Here is a 22,014-nt window from a genome sequence, read left to right on the forward strand (position 1 = left end):
CTCTCCTCTGTTTTTCACTAGGTGGCAGTGAAAGTAATTGACAAGAAAAGAGCCAAAAAGGACACTTATGTCACCAAGAATCTGCGACGGGAAGGGCAGATCCAGCAGATGATCCGCCACCCAAATATAGCCCAGCTGTTGGATATACTGGAAACTGAGAACAGCTACTACCTTGTCATGGAGCTGTGCCCTGGTGGCAACCTGATGCACAAGATCTATGAGAAAAAAAGACTTGAAGAGCATGAAGCACGCAAATACATCAGGCAGCTTATTCTGGCAGTAGAACATCTTCATCGGGCAGGAGTAGTCCACAGGTAATGTTTAAAACCCTCTCTGGAACAAATTTACCTCAGAGCCTCAAAGTGGTGTGTATGCATGTATTTATATAACAAGGTGACTTCCTTTTGGAAGTGTATTCCAGCCAGCTTTTCGGCTAATCTTTAAGATATTGTTTAGTTGTTCATATTTTAGACAATAAAGGTATCTCTACAAAGCACTTATCTAACTGTTTAACTTCAGAAAGAGTGCACAGGAGCTGCACCAACTCCGTGTCCTTAACCATAGGCCTGTACTACATCAACATAGGCCTGTACTACATTAGTACTATTTTGCTTCTTTGAAGCTCAGTGCCAACATTAACTAATGTATGGTTTCACCGTGTCTTTGAGGAGGTCATGTCTGCTGTTTTGCTGGTGGAAATACAGCAGTATAGGGAGATGAACTGATTTGCCCAAAGTCTGTCAAGGATGAAGCCTGAATGGGTTCACAGAAGTCCCTTGCTTGTGCTTCTCTGCTCTTTCCACTATTGTATTGCCCCAACAGGACCTCGCAAGATTGGAGAAAGGAAAGTACAATCCAGAGTATGCAGCTGTTCCACTCATCTTGCAGTGTCTTCTCAGGAGAAATCCAGAGCTGCTGTACTGCTCTGTGATGCGTTTCTTTCTTTAGGACTTTATTTTAATCAGTGCATAAGCAAGATGTTTACCTGGGCTCAAGGGGAAACAGGACAAGTTAATCAAATAGAGGTCTGCTAAGGGTTTCGGAGTAAGGAATAGCCTTACTGTACCTCTGCCTGAAGCCCATGAGCAGCACCTGGCAGAGGCTGGGAACGCACAGGTGGAGATACCACACATGATTGCCTGCCCCTATTTTCTTCTCCACTTATGTGCTCTTGGCTGCTATGGAGACAGGAGGATGGTGGGCTGATGTACCTTTGGTCTGACCCAGTATATCTCTTATTCTGTTCCTAGGTGTATTTATAGGAAGTTGTCTAAGAAGGAGACTACACTTTCTAAATTCGGGATGACGGGAGTCAAGTCTGAACTCCCACAGGTTTGCCACGTGGCGCTGAGCAAGTCATGTAGGCCCCACCCTCTCGGGTAGCAGGAGGGAGGCACCTGCATACTTCTGCAGATCTGGGACTTAATACAGCCAGCCTACGCTGCTAGGCCCAGCTCCACACGCCTGGAAAGCTGCTTTTTTTGGTCTCAAGGTCTCTCTGCTTGTTCCCTGCGGTCCTTTAGGGGTAGGTGCTATGTGCACCTATAACCTCGGGTGCACTGAGGTCTTATCTCGAGCTAAGCTTCTGGTACCACTGCACTATAAATATTTGAGCAGCAGCCAGGTCTTGTCTGCAGGTTCTCTATCAGCAGCTGAACTGCTGATCTCTTTAAATTATTAACCCTACAGTTTGGGGCATGGAAAAGGAAGAAGTCTATTTATTGCTCTAAAGGATCAATTCATATCCTGTATGTAGGGAGACGAGGTGCGGGGGAAGAAAAAGGTCAAAGTTTCTGAGAAGGGCAGAGAAAAACCTGTCAGGAACAGATGAGGATGTTGAGCTTCTAGTAGCAGCACTGAGTTCAGCAGCAGCAGAGGTACCTCTCACGGAGAAATCTGCCCTCTGCTTAATGGCATGGTGTCCAGTGTGCTTATGGGGGGCTGGCAGGACTGGCTTTGATTTCCTTGCTGGTCAGAGGATCCAAACCATCATTATACGTCTGGATAACTAGCAGGTCTGATTCTGGTTATACCGATAAAATATTTTCTCTGGCTTAACTGTTAGCATCTTGACTTACTATATTAACAAGGTATGTAGAGCAGCACAGAGACACAAGAAAAACACGGGCAGCCCAATCCAGATTTCTTCTGCCGTCCCTCCATGTGCAAGAGAGGGACAAGGACTAGTAGCCACTGCAGGAGTTGTCCTTCAGCTTCTTGGGCATTTGACCGTGGCAGTTCTAAAAACAGACTACTTAACTGAAGAGGGGAAAAAATAGTGCAGAAGTCTGATTCATGCTCACCCTGGATGAAATGACAGTGTTCTGTTGTTGTTATTGTTGTTATTTTTAAAACAGGTAAAAATAACAGAGCTTTCGTTGAGGTGGTGATCTGTGGGTGTTCACATTCACTGTGTGTGAAACAAAACACGGCATTGTAGGCCAGGAAGCGGTCTGCTGTTTGCCTCTCTCAAAATGCTTTCATCATTCACCCTGAATCAGGCAGAGCATTGAAAAGTATTCACTGAACCTTTGATTACAAAAGTCACCGGCATTTTGGTCCACATTATTCAGGGAATAATCTAGATGACTTGCCCCCTTTTATAATTCTGGGTGGAAAAAAAGCCAGAAAGAAGTTGCATGAAATTTGGTTACATTATTTGATGAATATTACTCAGCCAGCTTCATGATTTACAATCAAGACTTGGCACGGCAGAAAAGCACTCTGATCTTTGGACGAGAGCTGGGACTCAGAACTCAAAAGAAATGCCTCTTTTAGGAAGCAGTGTGACGTGCAAGCAGTCAAAAAATTTTCAAGAAACCTGACTCTAATTAGAGACATTAAAAAAATAATTTGAGTTTGACCATATTTTAAATTATAAATATTTCTTCTCCTATGATGTATGAAAGCTGCAAGAACCCCAGGGTAGGAATGGCATCTTTGATGAGGAGTGTCCAGGTTTCAGTGGCCGCTTTCTGGAGAAAGAAATGCCGCTATTCTAAATATAATTCCATGTAATCACTTGTGTTTCATTGCTTTTATCAGAAGAGCTGGTTGGTTGCTAAAAATACACTTGCAACAAGCTCGACTGTGAATCAGGTAGGAATATTTATCTTTCCCTCTGACAGAAGAAAACAAACCCAAATGGCAGTATCTGGTGAAGCTTTCTCTTTTCAGAGGGTGTTTACACAGGCCTTCATGCTGTCAAAAGGCAGGATGAACAATAAGCCCCTTGGGAGCATAAGGACAACAGAGAAAACGAAGTGAAAGCCTTGGTGCTTGCAACTGCATCCCACAGGAAATTCTCAACAACCCTTTTAAAGTAATTTTAACAAAATTCAATCCCATTCAGTGCAATTACTGTCAGGATGTCAAAGAAAAGAATTTAATAATGTATTGGTAGCAAAGGTAGCTTTCTGTGTTCCCCCTTTTTCAGTCTTCGTGGCAGTATATTCATACCTTCCACTGCCATTTTGTAATTAAAAGCAGATCAGGAGTTTGAGAGACATAAGAAAATACTTGAGGTTTTGAGTGGAGTTTGTATATTTTTCCATAATACCCTTCTGCTCTTTCCCTAGCACACCAAGAAGAGTAAGGTGGTATGATGATAAAGTTGCTTAGGATGCTACGGGAGTCCTTCTTTGGTACCCACTAATTTGATGTGTGTTGGCTTTGGTAACTTCCATCCCATTAATTTTAAGTGCCAGTAATCTGGCTGCTGATGCAGTATTTATGACAGATCCTGCACCACAGAACAAAGTCTCTTTTTGAAGTGCAAAGCTGGTTTGTCTTTCTATTTTATGTCAGATTTCAAAATTACCTTTGGGCATTCTCTCTTGGACTGCTGTGCTGTAAACAAACTAAACATTATTTTAGTAAAGACAATGGAACGAATTCCGCTTTTACAGAGTCAACCACATTGAATTCAGTGACTTTCTGGCTGATAGAAGAATCAGGCTCAGTGAACAACACTTTGATAGCAAAGCAGTGCCTTTGAATTGTGTGTTAACACGATGATGAACCCAAAACCCTGCACCCTTCCCAGCTCTTTCATGGGGCCTACAAAGTGAGCTTGTGGGTTGGTAGTTGAGATGTGATTTTTGATGGCACAAGCCTAAGGTAGTTTGCTAAGTGAAGCAGGCTTGTGTTGCTCAGTGTAGTCACTGGCTTGAGTAGGGATTTCCAAAGTGGTCTGTGAAGCTCTAAGCAAAGCCAGGGAAAAATCAGCTCCATCAACAGAAGAACAAACTCCAAACCTAAACAAGCCATCCTATGAAGCACGTCCCACTCTGAACTGAAGGTCTCCAGCAACTGCATGTCTTCTCCCCACCTCAGTTCCACATGCTGTGGTACGTGTACAGCTGCATGGCCCTCCTAGTCAGAAAGCAGCTGTGTCCTGTTGAAAAGTGCAAGCCACTTGTAAAATTACAGGAACCTCTGGGTCTACAGGGACCTGCATATGTGCCTAACGTTTAATTGCTCTGGGTCTTCCCATTGACTTCCAAGAAGGACTTGAAGCATTATGTGTGTCATAGCAAGCAACTCACATTCTGCCTTGCAGTATACTGCATTAAAAAATGTGCAAAATGGAATCTCACCAGAATACGTATGGTGGGATGTTTGCTTTTGTTTGTTTGTCAACCCGTTTATAATGTTGTGCATGAAATTCAGTGTTCCCTAACTTTTCAATGTAATGGTGCTTTTTTTTTCCATTGCAATGAATTAATGGAAGCATTCAAGCAAAGTAGCAACTGAGATAAGCCTGTCTGTAAATAATGATAATAATAATATAGTAATAATAATTAAAAACAAACAAAAACACTTATGTTGGAACCAGATTGAATTGACATAATAAAACATTTAGGAACTTGAGGGAAATGAGTGCTGTCTCTACAGGATGATCTTAAGACAGACATAAAACCAGATTGTACAACTACACTTTTTGTCAAAAAGAAATAGTGAGTGATTTGGCGTATTGTTAAAGTCACTTAAAGTATTCACAGAATAAGCCCTCTATCCTGTCTGACGAGCAGGCTGTGTTTGCACTCCTGCTGCCCTGGCCATGGGTGCCAGGTTCCTGCCGTATGTTGGTACCAGCCATCCATGAGCACTGCTGGTGGCCATCCCAGTAGGATTAGGCTGCAAGGTGGTCCTGCCTTGAGCCCTCTGGAGAGTCCATGTCTGTGTAGCAGTGGTTCTCCAGCTATGGTCTAGTCTGGCTTTTCTTGGTCTGGTTTTGTAAAAGCTTTTGCTTTGTGTTTCTGAGACAGGTTCACATGGAATCTTCTTGTTAGGTTGTACCAAAGAGTGAAAATACGTTATCCTATTTCCCAGCGTCACACCAAAAAAAAGGGCTTTCATGTTGACGTGGACTGACAAAAATGTGGTACATATGAACTATTAGATCAGCTACCGCTTACTGGCAAGTCTGCTGAGAATAGACATATGGGTGAATGGCTTTAATTAACCAGGTCTGATTGCACTCTATACTGAAGCTATAATTAATTTTTTTTTCCTCTGATAGCTTTAAGATTCCCTGTAATATTTATCCTTAGTTTTATTTTTTAACTGTGAATCCTTTTAAATATCCTGTGTTTATTTTTAGCTCTTCTGTCACTCATTTGTTATTCTAATTGCCTGCGTGTCTTTTCGCCTCAACTTACAGCTTTCATCTTTCTATTTTCTTTCCTCTAGTTTTAAAAGTTTACCTCTTTTTAGCTAATGTTTAATGTACTCAGAACTTCCAAATTGCATTGCTTCTTGCTTTGAGAGGTTGTACTGAGTGTATCAGTGTGCGACTCGAAGTCCCACTTGGTTCTGTTGGTTTTTCAAGTCTTTTTTCTTTTCCATACTGTTTTTTGGCACTCTCTCTTGTTAAGTACCTGGCCCCGATATCTTTCTAGAGGCTAATCACCCTGTCTGTGGAAAAATCTCCATCTGCAAGCAATAAAGGCGTGACACGTGAAGAAATAAGCCCTTTTTTGGCAGTGGGGGGAAGTGGAAGTGGGTTGATCTGGATCCATCTGGCAAGGCACGTCACTCTTGTACCAAGCAATTTCTCAGCCGTGGTGGTTACCATACGGCAGAAGCTCCCTTTGGAGGAGGCAGAGAGGTGGGTTTGTAGCGCGTTGCAATGCATGGAGTTTCCTGCAAAGAGAGGAATGCCACCGAATAGCAGAGATTTGCAAAATATTCTTCTTCGATAGGCTTATGTATCATTTCCCCTCTTTCTTTTCATGCATGAAGCAAGGACAATCTGCAAGAAGTGCTAACTAGGGTATGGAAACATCTGTTTGATAGGGAGAAGGTCCTTGTGATTGTACGGGTGAAGTGAGTGTCATCCTACATGCAAATATTCTTCTTTCTTGGATTTATTTGAAAGATAGCATGGACATAAAATGAGGGGAGAGGAACATTTAAAAAAAAAGGCTTGGAGTTGGTCACAGTTATTTTTGTTTCCCAGATCCTTTCCTGTGCTTTGTTTGGTTTGGTTGGTTTACTTGTCTTATTTTATTAAGCGTATATCTTCATCTGCAACAGAGGCATTCTTCATTTCTCCCGTTTCCTTACAAAGGCAAAATAACATGGATGTCACTGACTTCCCATAATTATAGCTGATGGCTTTATTATCCATTTTTTTTCCGAAGTGTACTGAGAGAAACACCACTGGCAGTCTGAGCTATTGATATCCTGGCATGCTAATAGAAATATTTTATGTCTGGATTGTGGAAAAATTCTTGTAAGAAAGACGCAAGTAATTCCTAGAAGTCATGGGCAAGTTGTGTAGCAACCTAAACGATTTTTCATGTTATACTTAATGCTTATACTGTACTTAAAGCATTTATTTATTTATTTATTCATTGTTTTATTTTTAGGGAGAATAATCTTTGGGATATTTTTCTTATGTAGAACATGGTTTAGAAATTCACAGCCACATTGTTAAATGATGAAAGAGCACATGTAAAGTGAACTAAGTGCTAACAAATACATGTCAGCAGACTGATTGGTAGTCTTGTAGAAGATGGCTGCTTTCATTTTATGCTCAGTCCCCCCAGCATTGTTCCGGACCCTAGTCTGTGAAGTGGTTCTGGGGAGGTCAAGCAGAGTAGCATGGTGGAGAAAGCACTGAAGTGGCACTCAGAAAACCTGTGTGAGGACTTCTCTCAGCTTTCTTACTAGCATACTGGATGGCACTGGGCAAACCATTTCAATCCCTCAGCCTCAGTTTTCAGCTCTAGCACGTGAGAATCTTAGAATCGTGGAATGGTTTGGGTTGGAAGGGGCCATCTAATTCATCTAGACCATCCAGTTCCAAACCCCCCCTGCTGTGGGCAGGACACCTCCCACCAGACCAGGTTGCTCAAACCCCCATCCAGCCTGGCCTTGAACACCTCCAGGGATGGGGCATCCACAGCTTCTCTGGGCAACCTGTGCCAGTGCCTCACCACCCTCACTGTGAAAAATTTCTTCCTTGTACTATATTTCATCCTCATACTAGCATTCTACTGTTGACCACCTCTGTAAAGTGTTTGGATGTCTCATCCCCACGGGGAGGCTGATTCTGGTCCCCAGAATTGTAGACAATATCAGAGAAGAGACATTTGGCTCCTCAAATCTCTGCAGTTTATTCTCCAGCTACAGCCAATGAAGAGACTTTGGTTATGAGGAGTAATGAGAAAATGACCTCCAATTCAAAAACATATTTGAAATGTTTCCCGTGTACAAGGTTTCTGCAGGCTTATAAGTACACGAGAAATTCAAAGAATCTGATTAATTACAGGATTTACTGACAAATGTTTGTAAATTCATTCTGTGCATGAAGAGTTGGTGTGAACCTGTATGTGAAAGTACTGGTAATTACGGAGAGGAGACAGCACATGGGGCTTTCTGCTTTGAATGTGGAACTGTGTGCACTGCTTTCATAATACCTGTTATTATATATATGAATCTTGTAAATGAACTGATGAGAGTGATGGGAAGTTGCTTCATTATTTTGGAGGCTCACTCAAAATATTTTGTTTCTTTCAGAGACTTGAAGATAGAAAATCTGTTGCTAGATGAAGACAACAATATCAAGCTTATTGGTATGAAACTAGTTCGGCAATTCCAGTAATTAAAATTGGTAGTTTTATAAAGAGAATTTTAAGACTTCATAATCCTCCATGTGACAACTGCTAATGTTGCTGCAGAGAGGAGCTGGGAGAGTATAGATAGCAATCAAGCTGTTCCTGACAGCATCTTGTGAAAAAATGTTCCAAATAATTCAGCTTTAACTGGGTATGGGCATATTCCTTCATCTTCTAACCAGCGGCTTTCCTATTTAAATCAGGTACTTTGTAAAGAATTAGAGAACTGACACCACAGAAGTAACTTATTTTATTATCTTTATAATTTTGCATTTACTGAGTTGGATTCTGCCCCCATATGCATATGTTTCCGCTGAAGTTGGTGGGAGTTGCATGCATTTTTAACATCTAGCAAAATTTGGTCCTTTATTTATATTTGTTAAGTTTGCTTCCAGAACCCGATAAGAAATTGTTTTAGAGGGCCATTAAAAATATAAAAAAGATCGACAATAGAGACTTGATTGTATTCGGGTGTCAGTTGTATGCAGTGCTCAATTCATTCAAGTTATGCGGATGTTTTAGATTAATCATTTGTGGGTATAGTCTCTCACTGCCGTTGTGTAATTGCCCTTAATGTTAATGTCTGCACTGAAAAGAAAATATGCCCCTGACTAAAAAAAAAAAAAAATTATATTTATTTCTATGCCTACACTCTTGCCAACAGCAGTGTCTGTGGCTGCAGACTTAAAACACTTGACTGACTTCCTTTCTTCGAAAAGTTTCATCACCTGAAAAGTGATGAAAAACACTTAACATTCAGGTCAAACGGACAGTCTCTGTAATGTATAAAGCACATACATCTCGAAACAAACAAGAAGAGCATGGTTAATGAAATCTGAAATACTCAAAAATTACTCAGGGAATTTGGCCTCTAGAAGAGCTACCATGACTTCTAGTCGTTACTCTGCAGTGAATCAAATGTCTCTGGGAAAATAAAAGCAAAAGAGAATGCTGCATTACCTCAGTTACGGGTCAAAGGATACTGATATGTTACCATGAATCATTCATCAGTAATGATGGATACCACCCATTATCTTGATTTAGCAGATAAGTGAGACCAGATGGTTTGCAACAGTGCTATATGAACATCTGATAGATTTTAAAAATTTCTATAACTTTCCTGTTATTGGGTGTTTGATTACACAACAGTATGTGAACTTGACATCCAAAACCAGATCTAATCAGATGATATGTGTACAATTAAAACTTACATGCCAAAAAATAACTTCAGAGCTGTTCCTGCAGTTTTGTTTGCTTCAGTTGCATGGAAAGGTCTCCTCACAGTGGGTGGTGTGGGACGTACAGAGAGAGAGAGACAGATCTTCCATAGCCTAGCTAGCTGAGATAAATTGTCCTGAGGTCTGCAGCCTGATGTTTTAAACAAGGCAGATTGTACACAGTATGTATTTTAAAGCAAAGCAATTAAATTGCACCGTCCAACAGGGTATGTTATAAAAAAATAAAGGTTGCTTTATTAGTAATAATTTCACTGTAAGTAAAAACAGTTTTAAAGTCACAGTCTGCTCAAACACTTGTGTTTTATCAACAGTCAGCTTAAGTCAATTGTTTCATCTCCTCCCATTCCCAAAGGAAAACCTCTGATCTAATTTTCCAGAGAAGCCACTATTTTATTAAACAACCCCAAACAGTTAGGATTTGTTTTCCCATGTTTCACACAAGCTGGCGTCCCGTGTCCTGCTTCTGCACAACTCATGCAAGGGAAATGTTCCAGCACATGTCTGTGTCTGGTGGAATAGACCTGATAATTTACTTCTTTTCCTCCTCCATGCCTGTTCCCTCACTCATCTTATTCCGCATTTAGTAAAATATTTTATGTAGTCTGTCTTTCTAGAAATGTGATGAATCAATTGTGTTGTCATGTAGTGCTGCCCAGGAAGGTTCTTCACTAGAGAAGAGTATGTTTAGAGGAATTATGTGCTGCTTGTCATGCTTTCAAGAAGAGACTTTGAGCTACAAAACCAGATGACGTTAACTGCTTTGCAGTAGGAGCTTAGTCTCTATGTCTTGTGCAGCAGCAAACACTCTAGTATCTAGTGAAAATGTTGCTCTTGTAATAGCTGTGTAATATAAAAAAATAGGAAAAAAATAAAATAAAAACACAAAGAAAAAAGAAGAGGTGAATGGAAGACGAAAAATATAGCGTAAAGTGACACTGACGGTCCCTGATTGCTCATGCATTTCAGTGAGAACTGAATCCCCTGAATCCCTTTCTTCACACAGCTGCTTAGTGACACCTTGCTTTTTGTTACTCTTTTTAGCTACCTGATAAGATGGTTTAGAATACGTGCTTAGATAGTATTATTAGAAAAATTCCATTTGCTGTGTTAAGTGGACTTGCTGCTAGCTGCTTGGTAAGTCTCAAATTGAGGAACATCAGGATTAGCAACGCCGGAAGTGATTCACTTCTCTTTATCTACCATCCCATGGCGGTAGGTGACTGATAAAGGTGCCACAAAAGGCCACTCACAGACCATGCAAAGTCCTCGGCACTCTGCTCAAGGACCTACGGCACCAAAAGGACCCTGCCTATAAGTAGCTCTACTGAGGTCTGTGGAGCTCTACTGCCATAGACAAAGGTCAACCTTGTTCACGATCTCTCACTTTATTCTAAGGCTTGTGCTGTTAAATACCTTTTTCCATATTCCAACTGTTACAGCTTCAGAGATAGCCATGTATCCATAGCTTAATGTTGATTTTCTGGAGGCGTTGAAAAGTAGTAGTGCAATGCGATACTTCGATAGTATGAAGAGTGGGGGTGGTGGAGCTCCCATGTCATAATATTTACTCTGGAAAACCAAGTGTGGCCTTTGATCTGAATTCTGTAATTAGCTAGGCTTATTGAAAAAAAGCCCAAGAAAGAGACAGGAATGGCAGTAAAATTATCAATGCTGGTGGTAATACCATTCTTACCATGATAAAAATGCATCCTTACTACAAATGACCCTGTGATCACGATGTGCTGCCAAAGTATTCATAACAATATTCCCATTTCTTTTGCAATAAAATCCCCGTCCCCACTATGCATGCATTTGCACGCATTTTTAATTTCAACAGGAACTAGCAAAAAAAAAAAAAAGTATACCAGCCTGGTTGTAATGAATGGGCTGAGAAAAAGTCAATGAGATGTTTATAGTTTAAATAAATAAGATAGTGAAAACTTTCACTAGAGGATACCTCCGTTGATAATGATAAACAGATGCTGGTTTATACCGGGTCAGAATATAGCCATTATGTATTTTGAGTGTGAAGCATTATGTTACAGTCAAGTAATTTTGAGGTGGTATGTCACAGTAGGGTAATGACCATGAGTAATACCCTGCAGAGGTATTATTTCTAGTTTTATAAAGTATTTTACAGCTGACATAACCCATCTCAGGCCATAGCTAATAAATAAATTAATTAAGTAAATGGATCCTCAGAAGTATTTGTATAAGCCCCAGGGATAATACATATCTAGCAGAGATGATTAAGCAGTGTCCAGAGACAATTGTTTTCCATCAGAGGCAAGGAAATTGCCTTGATCCTCCCTACAGTTTTTACAGTGCTCTCCAACAAACCCCTTTGAGCCTCTTTGGCTGTTTAAATGTGGTGGTGCTGTGCTTGCCTCCCTCCCAGAGAGTCAGCCAGGCAAGCAGCAAGCACTCTGCAGTCGTTTGGACACTCCAACCCACATAGTCATTTTTGTACTTTTTTTTTTTTTTTTAGTAAACATTATTCATTTTTAGCCCAGTTTCATAAGGGAACAAGACTTATGTGAACACCCCAGCAGTGTGCTTTTAATATCTTGAGGGACTCTTGTCTAATTTTAGCCACATTTGGCATAGGGTGAATCCTAAAGGACAGGCCGTTACTTCAAGTCTCATGAAAATACGTAGGCAGATAAGGGACAGAGGCCCTAACCAGTGACTGGGTGGAGGGCGGCATGGGCTTAGCAGTAGCCTGTTATATTTGGCCTCCAAGATGTAATGCTTTTAGCCCAGCCGGGCAGGTGGGTAGCACACACAGAAGGCTGTTTTATGAGACACGTGGATAAAAGACACGAGTCTCTAGGAACAGGATTCAGTGGTCTGCTTCTCCACACTGCCTTGTTTATGTATAAGACAATTTTCATTTTAAACACACCTACATTTGGGGAATTTTTAAGAAGAGAGGATGAATGAAAAAGGAGACAAACAGATGACAGTATTCTTAATAACAATATTTTTGTTAAAGCTGTCATCAATAGGAAGCTATTAATAAATGTGAACATCTTTGATTGTGACCCCTCTAGATCCTCTGCTCCTGGATATGATTCCCTGCTGCAAAGGCAGACTTCCCAGCCTGTCAGCTTTGCCTGCATCCTCCTCTTCCTTGCCAGTTTGCCTCACTTCTTCCCCTTTATCATGTCAAGTTGCTGCCTTCTCTCAAGACCCTCTGCAACCTCTCCTCACCTTCCCTTGTCATCTCCAAGGCTGTAGTTTCATAATTGCTCTCTACCAAGCCAAGTGTGGGCTACCACTAGACAGGGCGGGCTTGCACACCCCTGACTGCACATTGCCCCCAGCCTCTTCTGCTGCTGGTGTGAGCGAGCTGCAAGCCCATTCCACAGCCGCTCTCTGTGAATTTCTTTCCTTGCTGAGTGGTTTAATTTTTAAGATCCTTTCTTAAAAACAGCTCACCCTGCAGCCATACCAGCGCTGGAGCAGACGAAGGAGGTTGGGAGAGCTCCCTTCTTGGCGCCAGCCTGGGCTTGGGTTGGCTGAGAGCACTTGTGAAACTGCAGCCTCCTCTGGTGCAGGGAGACTGCGTCTTGTTCCTGATCAGTTCATGATGCCAGCCTTTGCCAGTCCCTTGCTATTACTGCCAGCAGAGAACATCAGATACACCCAGGGGCCAGAAATACAATAATTCAAGACAGAAGAGGGGGAGGGAGAGCCAAATCAACACATTCCCCTTCTTGCTCCAAAATCTCCCTTGTGTTGCTTCAGAGCTGAAACGCCGACTCTGCAACCCCATGTGTTTGCGAATCACCACAACAGTCCCAGAAAGCAACCTCCCTGCCTTAAATCTGATGGCTCCTTTAAAAGATTTAAAGGAAAAATTTGAAGGAGCAACACTTGGCCTCTTAGCAGCAGTACGGAACCCATGACAACCCGAGGCTGCTTTCTGCCCCGTGCCCATCACGGAGTGAGGGCATGAGACAAACTCAGCTCCAGTCGCTGCCATCCAGTTCCCAGTGAAACATAATTGCTTTGTCTGTGAAACTGATGATCGTGTGTGTTCTAAGATGTTTTTTATTGCTTGTTGAAATCTCTTTTTATTTAGCACAAATTGTAAAAATTTTTCATGTGAATGATTTTTTTCTTAGACAGTTCGTTGCTTAGCTTTTGAAAAAAAAAAGTGCTTTTTTCCGTGCTGTTTTAGTGCTTTTTTACTGTATCTATCTCTTTCATAACTGTGTCTCTATGCTTCACAGACTTTGGACTGAGCAACTGTGCAGGCATCTTGGGTTATTCTGATCCATTCAGCACCCAGTGTGGGAGCCCAGCATATGCAGCCCCTGAACTTCTGGCAAGGAAAAAATACGGGCCCAAAATAGACGTTTGGTCCATGTGAGTTACTTGTCTAGTTTATAATTGTTGTTACTTGTCATCATTACCCATTGCTCAAATGAGAAAAAAGCAAGAAAATCTGTTTAATTAGCATGACTCTGTGAACTAAGTTATGCAGATATTTTGATTTAAAATAGAGCTGTATATAGATTGGTAGAACACATAACATGGCAAGGCTGCAGTAAAGTACAGCTTCATCAATGACTTTGAGACATAGTAGAAAACATGGCTCTCGCACAAGAGGAACATTTTTTTTTGTTTTCCCCAAAGGATGTTCAAACTTTTACACCGTCTCCATGCATTATCCACAGTCACATCTAGCAGGAAATGTGAAATATAGCCAGGTCATCCCTTTGAAAGCATAGTAGTTAAAAGGGAAGAAGACATGGGCAGAAATTTTGTGAGCCTGAGCACTTAGCAGCATTCAGGCAAAAGAACAGGCAAAAATCACCTGTGCCAGAGATGGGGAAAGCTATAAATGTGTTCTGGAGTCAGTGAATTTATCTGCAGTACTTTTTTTAGACTGTGTAACTCCCACTGCTCTCCTGTTGGCCATGGCCATGGTGTCAGTTATTGTCTCTCCCGGAGAGGAATTAGGTGAGATTAGCTGAGTTTTAGCTTTTGTATTAGGATCTGAATATTTTCCCTCACCAGTGAACTGGGGATAGTAAAATACAAATCAATTTAAACGAAGTAATAGATTTTAGTGGTTCCCTAGTTTAAGTATTTGGAATACTCTGAAAACATAAAGTGCTGTATAAGTGCTACTACTGCTAAGAAAGTTTGGCCATAGTTTATATATGAGACTAGGACCTGGGTCAACTTCATCTCTCAGGTTGATCTGGTCAGCACCCTGTGACACCTTAATACTCTTTAAAACTTCCCCCACGGAAGCCTGATCTGCAGTCTGTGTTCCAAGGAGACCTGCACCTAAACCATCACATGGCTACTTCACTTCTCACTCCAGCAGTGGGCCATCCCTCCGCATCAAGGGGGAGATTATCAGCCCTGAGGAATGCAGGCACTCTTACTGGGACTGGAATGCAGACAAACAGAGCACAGTCATTCCTGTAAACCATTTAAACTTCTCCAGTAATAATATCCTGCTCTTTTTTTTTTTTTTTAATTTAAGAAAGAAACATACAGTTAACCCCTACCCTTCCTCGTAGCTGAACAAATGCTTGCTGTGATCAATGGTTCATAATAGCACACTGGTTTAGATTCTTTCTGTTCACATACGTTTATTCAGCAGACTGGGGAAACAAATTCCCAAAAGGAAGGGATTCCACTCACTTGAATTTAAAGCCGTTTTGCGAGAGAGAAGAACAAGAGTACCCAACCCACTTTTTGTCACTGACTGTGCTGGGTAAAAACAAGCAATAAGTTTTCTGCTATGAAAAAATGTAATTGTTCATACCTGATCTTTGAGCTGCACCAGAGGCCAGTGGAAGCCTTTGGGCATCAAGCCAGGACTTGCGATGTACCCATTGACATGAGCAGTTATACCACACCCAGGGAAGCAGCGGGATAAGGCCCCTGAAAGCACTTTAAGTATTTATGCAGCCTGAGGAGTGACATAATTGTGGATTGGCATTTAGCTGAGAACTTGCCTAACAGCTGGACTCGGTTCTGTGACTCCCAGCTTATGTCTTACACATTGTGTGACCCTCCATGAGCAAACCTCTGTAAACTCTTGCCCAAATCATTGTGTGCAACAGAAGGAGAACATTTTTCATCCTTTTTAGTAGCTGTTAGGCACTGAAAACAGTCACTAAAACCTCAAACTAAGTTTTTCCTTGTTCCTGATCATTTTGGTTTCTTTTATTGTATGTTTTCTTTTAGTGGGGTAAACATGTATGCGATGTTGACTGGAACATTACCTTTTACTGTGGAGCCATTCAGCTTGAGAGCTTTATACCAGAAAATGGTGGACAAAGAAATGAACCCTTTTCCCACCCAGCTCTCTACAGGTAATCAAAGGAGTATGTTTGTACCTATTCAGATCCAGTTGGTTGGAACCATTGCATTGAATTCTGGATTGTGAGTCATTCTACCAGCATGGCATGCTAATCATGAAAAATGTTCTTTTTCATTTTATTCTCCAAAAGATCTGGGGGTGTTGGTGTAGTATAACTCCTTTTGTTTTGACTTTTCTATGTAAGCTGGAGAATCGCCAAGTTGTACAGAATATGAGAGAGGAACAAATCTGTGAAAATCTGTGAAATTGCTTTCAGAAAATAGCTGGTCAGTTTTGCATGTTTGGATGATTTTAGTGTAGGGTATGGATGCATGAACTCATTATTTTGGAATAACACATTTCTGGGCATTATCGTGATTAAAGTTGAGTGATAAGCTACCTTGATTGACCTCACATTCATTATGGAATAATGACATGCACTCAGAAAGTTATTTTGGGACAGTAGCCTGTGATAACCTTCGTGCATTCAGAAAATGCAAAATTGTCATTGCATTAATATTAGAAATATTAATTCCTTCTTCAAAGCCATGTCACTAGGCAACAGAATCATGTTTCAGCTTATAGCAAGACTGTGTCAGCATTTGGAACAAACTATGTTTTGTACTTAGGTTTTATTTTTGTATGCTAAATTTGATGCTCATGGAGAGCTTCTGTTCTTATCTGCAGACAGTTTGCATGGGACATTCAATAGATTTAAAAGATTGCAAATAGGAAAAAATTGAAAGATCATACATTTTCACTTAGATCACTAATAATGGCAAACCATTGCCATGGGGTATAAGAAAAAGCCTTTGAAAGTTGTGTCGCAAGATGAGTTCTCCAAGGACAGATTTCCCTGCATGTGGAAGAAGTAGATAGTTAAGGATTTTCTCACATGGTTTATCTGTGAATCAAGTGGCGTATATTGTTTCTCATTTGCTCAGCATCTGTATGAAGTACATATTTTCTGCCAGCAGTTCATGTTGCTGGCATGCTGTAAAGTGGTAGGTTTACAAGTGAGCTGGGATGCTTCAAGTCTTGCCATGTATTTGATGCAGTTAGAGTGTTTGGTATTTCCATTCTGAGGACTCCCCTGTAGGATTCAGTTGCACAAAATTGCTATTTTAATGTTCTAGCACATGTTCTAAAGCCCCACTGAGTAAATTAAAAAGCGGATTATACTGTATAAAGCAGATGACTGCTTCATATTGCATTGATCTGGAAGCCAAATCCTTCATCAATTGCAAAGTTACTCTTGAATTCAGGGACTTGGATATAGTAGTAAAAATTTGCCAAGTTTGCCAAATATTTTACCAAATGGACCTCCCACAGTGAGGCTTCTACCAAAAAATAGCTGTTGTAAAATGACTGTACAGTCGCTTTGATCCAATGTACTGTTTCCCCAATCATTTTATTTCAACCAGAGTCATTCTTTAAGTGGGAGGTTTCACTGACTTCACAGGGACAACTCCTGTGTTAAAGTCTGAATCACCCATGAAAGGCCTGTAGAAGACCAGACTTTGTGTAGCAAAAAAAGATAACATTGCTTTTGACAGGTTTCATTTTACTGTTTCAGTCATCCTACAATTTTATCGTGGAGATCAAATTTTCTAACAGTCATGTTCTTGTAGAATTTGTGGCTCACTAACAATATGGTCTCCAGTGAAAACAATATTTTATTTATCCTGTGAGAACAATAGCAGCTTGAACTTTCAGAGATGATGGAAAATTAATGGAACAGATTTAAACATCTTAACCTTTACTCACTGTGAAAAAGGTATCCATCAGTTCTTGATTTAAGTCAACAGGCTTGCACATTCACCAACATGGCAAAGTGTGATTTAAGATGACATTTGTTCTTGCCACAGCTAGGCTTTGGGTCAGTAGATAGAAAATCTCCTCTGCCCTGCAAATTGTTTCATTAGTTAACTCCTTAGGTATATGGATCTTTTTCTTAAATCAGGTTTTCTTTTTCTGTTAATTCACACAGAGACCACAGAAGAGATTTTTTGCAGTAGTCTGTTTTGCTTGTTCATTATATTCTCTTTCAACATTTAATTTCACAGCAACTGAATGCAGGGTTTGTTGTAAAAATAGCTATTCTTATCACTAAACGAGTATATTTTATTTGTATTAGTTACAGTTTTGTGTGACCATGGACACCCAAAGCAACTGTGTAGCAACAGGGAAAATTTGGGGTTAGTGTTTGATTTTCCCACTTAGGAAACTGTTTTTTGTTAAGCTGCTTAAACAACACAGCTGTCTGATTATTGATTTTAGGTGAGCTGAGTTCAGTTGTTAAGGAAGTTGGTATTCACCTTGCACACATTGCTTTTTTTTTTCCTCAATGTACTGCTTCTGTGTTTATGGTCTTCCTTTTGGAACAGAGTAGTGCAGTGGAAACTAGAAGAATCTCTCTAAAAAAAGGAGTTTTTTAAACCCTTAGCTCCTTTACTTGATAAGTGTTCTGTATGGATGATGTTTTTTTGTTACAGAAACCCATGTCTTTCATAGCTGAGAGTCTAAAAGGTAGCGTCGACTGACACGCTACTTTCTTGTGATTCCCTTTTGAAAGCCTATCAGACACTAACCACTGCACGTGTGGCCACGTATCCCATGCTTTTGGAGCAGAAATGAAGTGTCACTTTTTACGAGCATTCAGAAGTCGATCACTTAAACTCCAGGAATACATGTGTCATCTGGTGACTTATATTTCTTCTGTGAAGTACAGATTAATTGCAAACAGTCAATCAAGTCAGTCCTGGGAAGTTACCGCACCTCAGCTAGATGTTACCACTGCCAGGAGCAGACAGGCAGTGTTGTCAAGCCGAGGTCTGTGTAAATTCTTAAGAACAGCAAGCAATCGTCTGCCCACATCTGTAGTTCTGAGCTTACTTATGGCTTTATGAAGTGAAATGACCTTATTTCATTTTCTCTGGCCGGTTGTGTAAGCAGCACCTGTATACCTGATTTTAGCCAGGGCCCACTCAAAGCATGGCATTCTCTAAACAAGACACTAAGCTGTTTTTGTTCATGTCAAAGCAAATGAAAGCAGCAGAGGTCTTGTAGTTCATACCTGAAGCACTCTGCGTTTCTGTTCATTACTGAACTCAATACGCTAAAGGAAGTTTAAAGGGAGAGGTTTTTTTTCTCATGGTACTGGTCTGTCATTTGTCAAAAGAGCAAACTTTGCCCCAAAGTTACACCATGGAAACAAAATTCCATCAAGTGCAGGTCACTGGCTAATCAGATTAGTGCTGTCCTCGAGTTCGTTGTAAATGAGGCCCTCACATTCCCTCACATAATGAAGCATTGGAGGGATAATTCACAGTGTCCTTTGTTCACGAAGCTACTTGGTTCAGCATGAAAAGCTGCTTCAGATGCCGTGGGTCCAAAAATCGATTCATTATCTTCATGTTTGTTTCCTGGGGGATTAATTTAGCTGTCCTACAGCTGCATGGCTATCTGAAAAAGACCCAGTCTTCCTCACACCATCTAACAGCTCAGGTGAGCGAAGGTGCTGTTAAAAATCCCTGCTGCATCACCTGGGACCGGCTGGTGAGGAAACCTCCCTGGAGGGCTCCCCTCTCTGGAATCAGTTTCTTCTGCTCTGAATCTGTAGTGCTTTGTACTGCTTCACAGACCTCATTCACTTTGTCTTTTGACAAGGGGAAAAAAAAGATTAAGGTTTTTAAGGAGCCGTTGGCTGATTTGGGGGCTGAGGGTGTTGGCAGTCGGTTTGTAGAGGGATTGCTTTGCACTGAGAAGCATGCTCTGAGCCCGTGGGATGCATGCGGCTCCTAACAGGGCAGCACTGGGAAGAGAGGAACTCAAATGGCAGAACAATGGGGCGATTGTTTCCCATAACAGGGGTCTGCGCCCAAGACGTGTTGACGTGCGGGCTTTCAGGGTACGCAGGGAGCAGTCCTAACATCGGCTTCCAGGAGATTTATGAACTTGGATGTAGTTTCTTCCTGCTGTTTCCACAATATTGCTGTCATAGGAAAATAACAAAAATGTTGGGAAAGATTTAAAGTGAAGTACCTCACATAAATCAGCTATTTGTGAAGACAGAGCTTAGAAAAAAAAAATGAGCTCGTGCCTAGCTGAACTGGTAAATACATAATCATAACTCTCTCTCTTCCAAATATAAACTTCTCAACACTAGGCCTGCACTGAAACAGATATCCTCTCAGGGCCTTCTCTGGCTGATGTTTGATGGTTGCAGGATGGTGAACACGGAGGTTACCCAAGCTGCCTAGAGTCAACACCTATCACGTCTAACCTTGATTTATTTGATGAGAAACCCTCCCTTCCTCTCCTGCTGCTCTGCTCTGGCACATCAGCCCATCCAGCCTGTCCCTTGTTGCGGGTGGGCTTGGAGACCTGAGAATGCTTGGGTGGACAACCAGGCAAACATGAAGAAGTCTTGAAGAAAAGAATTTTATTCTTAAAGGCAGCGGTGCTTTGTCTGCCTGGAGGCTCTGTCCGTGAGAGGAGCAGTGCATTTTATATGCCTAATGAGCAAGGCAGCTCTGGCAAAACTTTTATACATGAGACAAGACTCCATTTAATCTAAAACACCATTGTTAAATCCAAAGACTTGAAGTGGGGTTAAATTTTTCAGTCCTCAGAAACCCTACCAAGCTGCAGGCAAGGCATAGCGGTGGTCCTGTGCTGCTACTGCCCAAGGTCTCCATGCAAGGTCTCTCCAACGTCTGGAAACAAGTAGATGAGGCACTCTCAGGAGAGTCTGGGAGGGAAGCTGCAGCTCTACTGCAGAATGAGGTGGAAAAAAGCCTCTAAGATGTCATCCATATGAGTTGGAGAAAACTGCTGGAAACCATCACTTGTGTCTTTTGTTTGCCAATGACTTTGTTCAGGGTGCACTCAGCATCTCACTGGACTGTATCATTCTGGTTTTGGTTTTCCCAGAATTAGGTTTCTTTGTCTTTTGCTTAGAGAATGATAGAGGACATAGTTAACTCTTTATTGTTTTGTAGCTGATAAACTAAATCTAACCTTGATAATTTAAGGAGTAAAGATCAGAAATAGTTAACTTAGAGTTTATTTTCAGCTCAGATATTCACTTCTTGTGAGTCTTTTAGCAAATCACTTGATTTCATTGTTCATAACCATATAAGAAGCACGTTACTTACAAATATTGGAAAATTACTTTTGAGGCTTTTCATAAGAAAATCCCAAGGTGTCATGGAATGTCATTGAAAGTTGAAGCTATGGTATTTGAAAACAGAATAAAGTCCATTAATTTTACTGTACCCTTTTAATTTTACTAAAATCTCCTGCAACTGATTGTAGTTTGGATGGAAATCATAAGAGAATTTCTCCCCATGTCAATGGGAGCAGAAAACCCAATACTCCATGTCTTCCCTCCCAGCTCTGCATCCCTTCCCTCCCCTGCACTCACTCCCAGTCACTCTCTTTCTACTCCAAACAGAGTATGAGTGATTTGCCTCTAATCTCACTCCAGTCTCCTGTTCTCAAACAAAAATTTTGACTAGCGTGCTCAGAAACTTCAAACAAGCTCTGAAACAAAAATTTCTTTTTCTCCTCTCCTTATTACTCTATAAATCTTCGTTTATTTTAGTTACTAATCTCTTATCAGGCTTTCTTTTTTCTCAAGGACATTTGAGCATACTAGAAGGAAAAGGTTGATTTTTAGTATATTCTGGGGTCAGGCTACATAGCATAACATCTCAACTACCGTGTTAAGTCATAAAGCATATGACATAGCTCTTGTTTTTTCTTGATTTCTTCACAGCGGCCATAAATTTTCTACGATCCCTGCTAGAGCCAGATCCTGCAAAGAGACCAAATATCCAGCAGGCACTTGCAAATCGGTGGCTTAATGAGAATTACCCTGGGAGAGCACCACCTAATGTAACATATCCAAACAGGTACTGTGTGAAAGAGCAGAGAAAACCTGCCAGTGTGTACATTCGTTAAAATGTGAACAACTCTGGTGCTGCAGTTTCGTTCCTTGTGTGACAGTGTCCCACTGCATTTTCTGGGATTGCTTTTTGACTCAATCCTTTTTTTTTTTTTTTCAGATTGGCCATTGAATATGTGTTTCCTGAAATGACCAAAACCAAACCTTAAATTAGAAGCTGGCATATGATGCATTTGTGGGGTGGTCTGGGGTACATATCAGGTGATTAATTGGCTGCAGACCTTAGAATAGATGTGTGTGAAGATATTTTGTCGGTTCCGATCTTCTTGTTTGTCAGTAGACCCATGCTACTTTTCCAGTAGAGGCTATACCTATTTGTGATACATATGTGAGGTTCTGTGGATTAGG

At 41.0% G+C, this 22,014-nt stretch overlaps 1 protein-coding gene across 2 annotated transcripts in view; it reads left to right on the forward strand.

Moving 5' to 3' along the window:
• HUNK (hormonally up-regulated Neu-associated kinase) overlaps positions 1–22,014 on the forward strand; it is a 57,328-nt gene that overhangs the window by 19,383 nt on the left and 15,931 nt on the right. For both annotated transcript variants that reach the window (XM_080570407.1, XM_080570408.1), the window contains exons 2-6: positions 22–314; positions 8,029–8,084; positions 13,603–13,738; positions 15,581–15,708; positions 21,478–21,613. In XM_080570407.1, the coding sequence (XP_080426533.1) occupies positions 22–314; positions 8,029–8,084; positions 13,603–13,738; positions 15,581–15,708; positions 21,478–21,613 (749 nt within the window). The remainder of the gene's footprint in view (positions 1–21; positions 315–8,028; positions 8,085–13,602; positions 13,739–15,580; positions 15,709–21,477; positions 21,614–22,014) is intronic.

This window comes from Anser brachyrhynchus, assembly GCF_964034855.1.
Source record: "Anser brachyrhynchus genome assembly, chromosome: 1".
NCBI classification, from domain to species: Eukaryota; Metazoa; Chordata; class Aves; order Anseriformes; family Anatidae; genus Anser; species Anser brachyrhynchus.